Genomic DNA, 10,636 nt, shown 5'->3' on the forward strand with positions numbered 1-10,636 from the left:
GTGCTTACTTCTTTTTAATAAATATGAACTTCTGATTAAATATTCTTTCATGGTTAAATAATTTGTAGTATATCAAAGTTGATGTTATTTATGCATAATTGTACTTGCTTAGTTATGGATGATCAAACCCTTAAGAAAGTTGGTGAGGACAACATTTTTGTACGTTGGGTTGAAAAAGAACATGTTTGTACATGCTTCAACACTAGATTTAGATGTGTTAATAGTCTCAAATTTGATGAGATAAGATATAATAAAATGTTTATAAGTGGTAGTTAGTCTTTACTCTACAAGTCAGTCGGTTTTGTGGAGTTATGTTAGGCAAACCCAAATTCTAAGACAATATCATAATATAATCCATTAGACCACATATTATCAAGTCACTCCTATAAGACTACTTTGAGTGTTGAGAGTCCACACGGGATGACTAAATTTCAATATCAAGGTGTCAAAGAATTTGACTTTAAGAATCTCTTTTTTTCATTTCGTAGTCATATGCATCAAATGATGTTTGGTATGTAGTGAGCTAAAGATATATTTTTTATATGGCAATGAATTGGACAAGCCACTATAATTTCAGCACAAGATAAATAAATTTACTTTTGAAAAAATGAATTTGACTTCATGATATTTTACTGTTTATAACAATTTGTAAATCACTCATTTTCAAAAATTGTGGTATGCTGCATGAGTTTTTATATTTTTTTTTAGACTAATAGCAAACATAACGTTATTATAATTGCATTATGTAACTAACAAATTACTTTGTCCTTCATATGTGTTCCAATGATTTTTCTCTGTATTTCTTTTAATTTGTGTTGCCTTTCATTGTTAAGTCTACAATTCAAGACATTATCCAAATTTGTATCCTAGATATATAAATAATTTTTAGAAGTAACCAATCGATGGTAAAATGCGAGCTTAAAACATGAATAGTAAATAAGCAACATAAACTGTTTTTATTATATTCATTTTGAGTTAAAACAACTATATTATTCATTGACAGGAATGTATCACAATCATAGAATATAGATACTTAAAAGAACAATTATCTAAATAGCACTCACATTAAAATTGAAATTGACGTTAAAAGATAAAGTGCTCAACATATGTAGACTATCTGTTATGAGATCATAATAAAAAATATTGTTTGAATGCTATCGGCAACTTTCCTCGATCGATATAATTTTACTTTTTTGAATCATGGAGATGTGACTTCGAGAAATTCCAAAAAATGTTGAATTGCACTTTTGTTTTCTTAAATTATTTTTAGGTTTTATTTTGGTCATATAAGTTTTGTTCGTTTTATTTTGATCATTTAAGTTACAATTGTTAGACATTTTGGTCTTTCAAATTATTTTTGTTCCATTTTAGTCTCATAATTTACAAACATTAAACATTTTGATCCTTTAAGTTACAAATATTAAATATTTTAGTATTTTCTAATAGTCTTTAACATTGTAACTTAAGGAATCAAATTATCAAATTTTTGTAACTTAGAGTACCAAATGTTTCATGTTTATAAGTTAAGGGACTAAAATATAATGAAAATAATTTAAGAGACCAAAATATCAAAGGATCAAAATAAAACGAATAAAATTTAAAAGATTAACGTAAAACCTACAAATAATTTAAGGAATTAGACATGTAATTTAGCAACAAAAAAAAAAACTAAGACATTTTGATTTTTTTTTTTAAAGTAGGGTAATTTATAATTTTTTTATAAAAACGGATGATAAAAAAATAAATCCGGGAATCAAAAGGCCTGCTTGAGAAAAAATAATAATCTGAAGGCCTGCAGGGTTGAATGTCAAGGGAAAAAAAGAACCTAAGAAATTGAAAGGGCTGCTATTTGCACCTACTTTTTTGCTAATACACCTAAAAAGGTTTTTTATTTTCCTTTTAAATTTACTGGAATTTTATATCCCAAAGGAACTTAAATTATGTTTTTCAAAAACAATGGATCTCCCATTCTCCTTGGTATAATAATTTAATTGAGAGATTGTATTATCCGCATGGAGTAATTTTGCTGTACTTTTAGTCATACTACATTTATATTAGTACTCTATTTGATGAATTTTGTCTTTAATTAAAAAGGATAACAATATTTATTATATTTAATCAGCATAACAAAAAATTGTTTAATGTAACAAATCCATCAATCTTTGTCACAAAAGATTAATATATTATTATTTTATATTTATATATACATTTTTTTTTTCAAACCGCGAGTATTATTTTCGAGTCGGTTAAGAAAACAGTAAACTATAAAATTCTTTCTTAAAAAATTTAACATGTATTCTTAAAACTGAATTTGAATATAAGACCTTTGGCTAAACTAAAAGAGATTTTTATCTTCTTATTCAAGTGCTATTGAATATTGATATATATGTTTCCTTATAAAAAATTGAAAAGATTCGTTCGTGATTAGAAATTTAATTTAATTTTTGTTGTGATTTGATAGAGTAGGCCGTTCTATTAGTTCTTTTTCTTGTATTTTAGGATGTGTGTTGAAAAAAACTACAGATGCATGCATACGCTTCTATAAATAATTAATTTTTTGTGTTAAAGTTTTTGACTTTTGTGCAATAGCTAGATCAAGTTACTTGTGAATATATATGAACACAAATCGTTTTTTAAAGAGTACCCAACTAATTGATTAAGAAAACATCATATTTAATTTTCCAAGTTTTCTTATCTCATAATAGCCTATAATACTTTGATTCTTATAAATAATATATTTTAAGTATATATGTGATTGGGGTAAAATGTTCCATTGATTTTATTCTTGAACAATGCATCACGGGAATGAGGAATCAAATATTTACATGCTGCGAAATTAGATTAAGGATATATGATTATTCTTAAGCAAGTAGGCACCAACCAATGAATTTACAAAACCTTATGGATTTGGATCAAATATGCATGTGTCTATATGTTTATTTATTTTTTATTTTTGGGTACAATCTGTATGTTTAATTTAGTTGCTGATTTAACACGCTCCAATTTTTATATCAAATGTTGTGATCTAATTGTACATATTGAGTTAGATTTGCTAAATCTTAGAGTTCATTCTCATTAGTTAATATTCTAAATTCAACATCACAAAAATCTAGTTAAAATTGGACTTGAATTTTTTCTTTCTAGTGTTGGGTGTGATGGATTTTTCATTTGTGTTCCTTTGATTCAATTTAATACATTTATTTTGATTATTGCAGATTCATTCAATAATTTGTTCGTTAATACTATAAATCTAAGTGTTTTAATTATTTTAATTTTGTCATATTTAAAATGATTTTTATTTTATTTTATACTATTAATCTGAATGTTTTAAATTTGTTCGTAGATTTACTATTTTTTAATTTTAGAGATATTTGATTTGTGTTATCTTCAATTATGGATTCTATAAATTTAAAAGAATGAATACTGTTTTAGTAAACAAAAAATACATCAAACTTTGGCAAAAATGAATAAAAAATAAAAAAATTAATAAATATCATATTACAATTCTTTTAAATTATATTTTTGAATATATTAGTTAATCATAATTATAAAAATATAATATATTTTATTAATTTAGAAGTGTTGGACGTAATATTTACTTAATTATAGTGAGGTCGAAGTGATATTAAAAATAAAATAATATTGAATATGCCATTTTTCCTCAAATAACAGTCAATAGGAAAGGGTTGAGTAACTAATAAAATATTCCTGTTAGGAAAATTAATAAAGAAAAACTATATAAATTTGAATGCGTAATTATAACTCATTTGGTAGTTTTACGAATATTTGATATGTTGGAGAATAAAATCGAATATAAAATCTCCATTTTTTTTTTTTAATTTTGAAATGATTGAAATTAATAAACATCAAGAACCACCTACATCCAAACACTTGAAACAACAAAGAAAATCAATACATAATTAAAAGTGATCCTAAAAATAACATTGAATTTCAAAAGGTAATTAAAAGTGACCCTAGACAAGCCACACCATTGTATTAATTTGAGATTACCACTAAGAAATAATTTTACATGTTGCTTCAAATGAAAATAATCGTTAATTAGTCTAATTAAACATATCATTATTACATACCTTCTAATTATTTATATACACGCAGACAAATTAATCTAAAGTTTTGAGTGTACTTAAATTTTGTCTACAAATATGTAAATTTGGAGAACCAAATTAAAAATATTTAACCATCTCAGCACTAAAATTTGTGATTCCTTATTCACATCCACAAAATATAACGTACCCACACGTAAGAAACACTCGTGTTAACCACAATGCTTGCTAGTTGCAGAAACTCTAATTATTTGATATATCATGTTTGTCTTATTATCTAATAACAAATGTGCATCAGCATCATCCTAACTAATTATACATTATATTCGATTTTATTTCTTTTCTTCCAAATTACTATTTTAATAGTAGCACCGTATAGCTTTTAATATAAGGTGACGTATACTTCTTGATTAACGATCAAATATCATAATATAATATTCTCTATTGCATAAATAATTCTGCTTTTTTTATAAAATCAAATTCTCACATCACTGTTACATTATTTTATTTTTTTTAAGTAGTCTTTTGTTTCTTCATTTTAATTTATTTAATAGTTTTCTCAAGCCATTTTTTTTATAAGTCTTCTCAAGCAATTTTATCACTACACCACATGGAATGGGAGAAAATATATATTTTGTTCCATAGAATCAAAGCTATTAGAAACATAAAACGTAGTGACATAAAAGTAGTAATAGTAATAGTAGAGTAGAGAGGTCGAAAGTAGTGAATTTGAATGTTAAAGCAGTCACATCAAGATGACCCACATATGTATGAAAAAATAATGTGAATACTATACAGCACTCCCTCCATACTCTAAATCGTCCCCACCAACACCTCCACACTACACATTCATTCATTTCAATTCAATTCATTCGTCCAACCTATTTTACGTCCCATCTCTCTCTCTCTCTCTCTCTCCAAAACAAACCCATCCTCTCTTTCTCGTAGAACAAATTAAAAAAAAATAAAAAACAATTTAAGAACAAGTCACTCTCACACTCAAAAACAAATTTCCCAATCCAACACCAAATCAATTATCGCAATCATCAATAATGGAAGCTACATCCGGTGGAAGAGAATCTCCATTTCCGCCGATTCAATCGGAAACTCCACCACCGTCCGCCCAACCTTCCTCACCACCGGCACCACCACCGAGCCGTTACGAATCACAAAAGCGACGAGACTGGAACACGTTCCTTCAATATCTTCGAAACCACAAACCACCATTAACACTAGCACGTTGCAGCGGAGCGCACGTGATCGAGTTTTTGAAGTACCTCGATCAGTTCGGAAAAACGAAGGTGCACGTGACAGGCTGTCCTTATTTTGGACAACCTAACCCTCCTTCGCCTTGCTCTTGTCCTCTTAAGCAGGCCTGGGGTAGTCTCGACGCTCTCATCGGACGTCTTAGGGCTGCTTTCGAGGAAAACGGCGGCAAACCGGACTCTAATCCGTTTGGTACTCGGGCGGTTAGGATTTATTTAAGGGAAGTTAGGGAAAGTCAAGCTAAAGCTAGAGGAATTCCTTATGAGAAGAAGAAACGAAAGAGATCCACTCTCACCGCCACTGCTATAATATCAACAGCAACAACGGTGAATAACACTGCACCTAGTGACGGTGGCGTTACCAATAGTAACATCAGCGGAATTAAAACTAATGTTACTGTTAGTAATAATGCCACCGTCATAACCACTGGTGTCAGTGTTACTACGGATATCGTATAGTATTATTATAAATTTGATTTTTTTTTCTCATTTATATATTTTGAATTATATTATCTTTCTTTAACTTTAGGGGAATTAATGGTGATTATGGTTTATAAGTTAATTACATATTTATGGAAATTTTTAGCTTGAATTGTAGACCATCAAAGTGGTTATTAGTTTATCATTCCTTCTATCAGAAACGTTACTAACAATAAACTGTAAACTTACAATTATTTTTCCTTGATATGAAATTTTGTTAGTAGTTTCTGACATGAAATTTGTATGTATGCGTCTCTCTTTTGTTTTGTTTTTCGGTTATTGTTATGACTAATGATTGAATTTGATGAACTAGTAGGATCCCTTGGATTTGCTGAATTTTTGAGTTAACGCAGTTTGATTCATTAATGAACTTTGGTCGTCAATTTGCTATCCAACTGTTCTAAATTTACAGTATAGATCTCGACAGTTATACACATAATGAATATGGATCGTTGATTTTAGATCGAACAGAATTAAACTTATATATTTTGGTTAGAAAATTAGGAGATTAGTTAGTTGGTGTTACACTTGATTTATTAGTTGGTTAAATGGTTAGGCCTAGTTAGTTGATTAAGTTTGAAACATGAAATAGAACTATTATATTATATATATATATTTTTTTTTTTGTATTTATAATCCGTCATTTGAAATATTTTAAAGGGTTTTTTGTGTATTAAATTCACAAACTTATTTTTAATATGAGATTCTTCAAACTCATTAATTTGCATGGAGTTTTATTGTTTTTGCTCGGCTTTATAGAACAAGTTAGAAAATTCCATAGCATTTTATTTTTTAGTTTATTAAATTATTCATTAGTATGAGCTTAATTAATATTGCAGTTAGGAATGAAAATACACTTAAAATATTGATATTTCAATTTAAAGCTACAATTATAATGGTGGCATATTTTTATGATGATGCCATTAAGGAAACCAGCAAAGCACATAGTTTATTTTCTTTCATTATGACATTACCACTTTTGTCTTGACCTTGGTTTTGAAACTCCAATAAGTGATGTGCAGTTGGAACACAATTTAGTGAAAGCAAGAAATATAGGAAATGGGACAAAAAACAAACCATGTATTTTATAGAAAGAAATTATGGAATTGACCCTTCCAATATAGTTACAATCATTTTAGTTGGTAAATATATAAATAAGGAAAAAAGTTTATTGTTGAACTTTTCTTTTTCATTTTTATTTTTGTCTTGTTTGGGATAAGTTATTCAAAAGAAATCAACAATACTCAATACTCAAATGAATCATCTTCAGTTATTAATAAATCGTTTTAAATAATTTGAATTTAAATTTTAACTAAAATAATATATAATTATATTTTATTTGTTTTTTTAACCGATCTCCAAATTTAGGAAGATTGAATCTATAGAAGAAGTAAATAAGTATAATCCTTGTTGATATGATAAAGATTACTATTTCCAGAAGCAGCAAAATTCAACTGGTCCCAGGGCTCTGAAGAATTTCTGTGCTCAATAGATCTACAATCACACGTGCGTTTTATCAATTACAGCATACAGATTTTGCTGGTATGTTTCAGGTGCCCTTTTGCAAGATCTAAAATTTTGTGTTGTCTGTTGTTTTTAAGTTTTGGACCATTTAAATTGAAGCAATTACACCGCACAAAGTCGTTGGATCTAAGTTGTAGGGTCGTTGAATTTAAATTGAATAGGTTATAAACATGTTTACCCTCTATAAAATTTTATATATTTCGTTTTTTTCTCTATAAAAATAATCATTTTATTTCTGTTTATAAAATACATTTTAGATTAATAAAAACGTATGTGTTTGGTTTTTAAAATGATCAGGAGAGTACCACTTTTAACTTTTATAAAATTATCTTGCAGTTTTAATTTTTGCAATTAATTAATTTATTAAATTAATATATATTTTTGAATGATTTTTTGTATGAATGTTTATAATTTTATAAAAAAATGCTTCATAAAAAATGAGTTCAAAAATTGATTTCAAGATTCATATTTTTGTTACTTTTATATTGAATTTTTGACATTTAAAAATATTCTTATGTATCCCAAACTAAAAAAATTTAAATTCTTGTGGAAGAACTTTTTATAATATTTTAAATATATTTGTAAAAAAAATCATTCAAAAATTTAAAAAATGAAAAATATATATATATTTTTTATAATCAAAAGATGAAAGACACTTAAATATAATTTGATTTAATAGAGATTAAAACTGTTTGCAAGATAACGTTGTTTGGACTAAAAGTTTTTTTTTATTTACAAGAATTAAAATAAATGATGAAATATATAGGACTAAAAATATAGATTTAGAATTTCTCTTCTTAAAATTGATAATTATTGGGATTAACCATACAATTATCAAATGTACTATAACGAGAGACAACAAATTAACTGAAAATATGAACAATATAAGCAATATCAGAATTGATAATTGTAAGATACACCATACTGCCAACCAAAGTACGATACAACGTGGGATCTGGAAAAAAAAATATCATCAAAATGAGTATACTTCACATTCAACTCAAGAGAGGTATCTATTGCTTTAGTATTAGAAAGACATGCATGTTCAAGAATGTTGACAAGGTACTTGGATTTAGAGATAAGATAGTCTCTAGGAGAGTAGACAACTTCAATCCCCAAGAAATAGCGAAGATTGTCTAAGTTCTTCATCTCAAATTGTTTGACTAACTGCAATTTCAACTCATTGATTTCACTAACATCATCACTTGTAATAATCATATCATCAATATACAAGGAAAGTATAATACAACCATAAGCGGTGGACTTGATAAACAATGTTAAATTATGTTCACTAGAGAGGAAACCAAGAGATGTGATTACATTAGAGAATTTTTCAAACCAAGCTCGATGAGCTTGTTTAATACCATATAGAGCCTTTTTTTTTAACTTAAATACTTCCCTCTGATTATGATAAACACCTTGTGGAGGGACCATATAGACTTCTTCATGAAGTTCACCATTTAGAAAGACATTTCTGATATCTACTAGAGAAATATGCTATTGACGAATAGATGCAATTACAATAAGAGTACAAATAGTGATCATCTTGGCTACAAGAGCAAAAGTTTCTTCATAATTTATACCATATTGTTGAGATCAGCCCATAGCAACAAGACACATTCTGTAGCGCTCAACCGTTCAATCAGATTAAATTTTGATCTTATATACCCAATGAGATCCAATATCCCTTTTTGCATATGAAGAGGTACTAATTCTCAAGTATCTATATTTTTCAATGCAAAAAGTTCTTTTTCCATAGCCTGCTCCCAAATAGGATCAATAATAGCCTATTTATAGGAAGAAGACTTAGACAAACTATAAATAGAGGTTAAGCAAGAAACAAACGAAAATGAGTAAGTGGAATTGACAAAATCAGGTAACTGAGTAGACTTACAGTGACATGAGAGGTAACAAGGAGGCAAAGGCGGAGATGGAGGATCAACAGTCGTACAAGGTAGTTGGACAACTGAGGGCATAAGAGGGATGTCATCATGTGGAGTAATAGTATTTCTCCAACAGTTCTCAACAGTACACTCACTAGTAGCATTATCATTAGGACCAAACAAATTAATATGGGTTAGTTTCGAACTATTATTAATCTAAGAATCAAAGGAAATAGAGTAATATAAGACGTGCTCAAGGAAAACAACATGACGAAAAACATAAAAATTTCTTGCATGAGGATCATAACAACGATAATCCTTTTGACCATCCTCATAACCAAGAAAAACACACATGACAGAACCAAAAAACAACTTATTGCATTCTACTTGTGGACAAAGAACAAAATTAGTAGAACCAAATACTTTAAAAATACTTTCAAAGAAGAGTAATCAGGGATACAAGCTTACAATTTTTCAAAGGGAGACAAACATGATATGATAAATGATGGGTTCTTATTAATAGTATGGACAACAGTAAGAATTGCTTCACCTCAAAATTCATTGCGGATCAAGCAGACAACAAAAAGGAATGAGAAGTCTAAATAATACGACGATGTTTCTTTTCCACAACTTCATTCTACTGAGGAGTATCAATACAAGATGTTTGGTGGAAGGTGTCATCATAAGCAAGTATTTCAGAGATTTATTGGAGGTATATTCACCACCTAAATGAAAATGAAATCACTTTATAACAATATTATGTCGATTTGGTACCATACCTCGAAACATATAATAAATACAACAAAGTTTAGACCAATTTTTTATAAGATAAACCCAACAATAACGAGTGTAATCATCAAAAAATGAAATATTATATATAGATCGACCTTTAGTGAGAACCAATGATAGACCCTAAACATCTGAGTGAACTAAGTCAAAAGGTCTATATGAAACGGAAACACTTTTACTAAATTGTAAAATTGAAAATTTAGCAAGTTTAAAATCACAACAATCTAAAATATCACTAGTTTGTAACTTTCCTAAAACTCCAGTAGATGCCAAATATTTTAATCTAGAAGCAGAAACATGTCCAATGCGAGAATGCCATAAATAAAAACTAGAAGACGAAGATTTCAAATGAGAACTGTAAGACCCATAATTTTAAATTATACTTTATGTATTTTAGTATATTTTGGTATTGAACTCGAAGGCTTTTTAGCCAAAGTTATTAATATTTTGGGAGTTTATATGACCAAAAAGATATTTGATGCCAGTTAAAATTACTCGTCGTTAAATAAATTGAATTAAGTACGGTGAATCCTTTACGGATAATTTAATGCCTTATGGGTGAAATGTTAATTTTAATAAATATCTAGATATTTGGAGATATTTGTTAAAAGTAATTAATATATATATATAT

General features: G+C 27.9%; 1 protein-coding gene across 1 annotated transcript; it reads left to right on the forward strand.

Annotated features, from left to right (window-relative positions):
• Positions 1–4,873: 4,873 nt before the first annotated feature.
• Positions 4,874–6,053, forward strand: LOC101513114 (protein LIGHT-DEPENDENT SHORT HYPOCOTYLS 5-like). The gene has a single exon (XM_004490576.4). It carries the CDS (start codon positions 5,117–5,119, stop codon positions 5,786–5,788), a length of 672 nt encoding a protein of 223 aa, XP_004490633.1. The 5' UTR covers positions 4,874–5,116; the 3' UTR covers positions 5,789–6,053.
• The last annotated feature ends 4,583 nt before the right edge of the window (positions 6,054–10,636 follow it).

This window comes from Cicer arietinum, chromosome 2, assembly GCF_000331145.2.
Source record: "Cicer arietinum cultivar CDC Frontier isolate Library 1 chromosome 2, Cicar.CDCFrontier_v2.0, whole genome shotgun sequence".
Taxonomy (NCBI): Eukaryota; Viridiplantae; Streptophyta; class Magnoliopsida; order Fabales; family Fabaceae; genus Cicer; species Cicer arietinum.

Excerpts from the sequence above, each read along its gene's own strand:
- LOC101513114 (XM_004490576.4), top strand. The coding sequence starts at position 5,117 with ATGGAAGCTACATCCGGTGGAAGAGAATCTCCATTTCCGCCGATTCAA.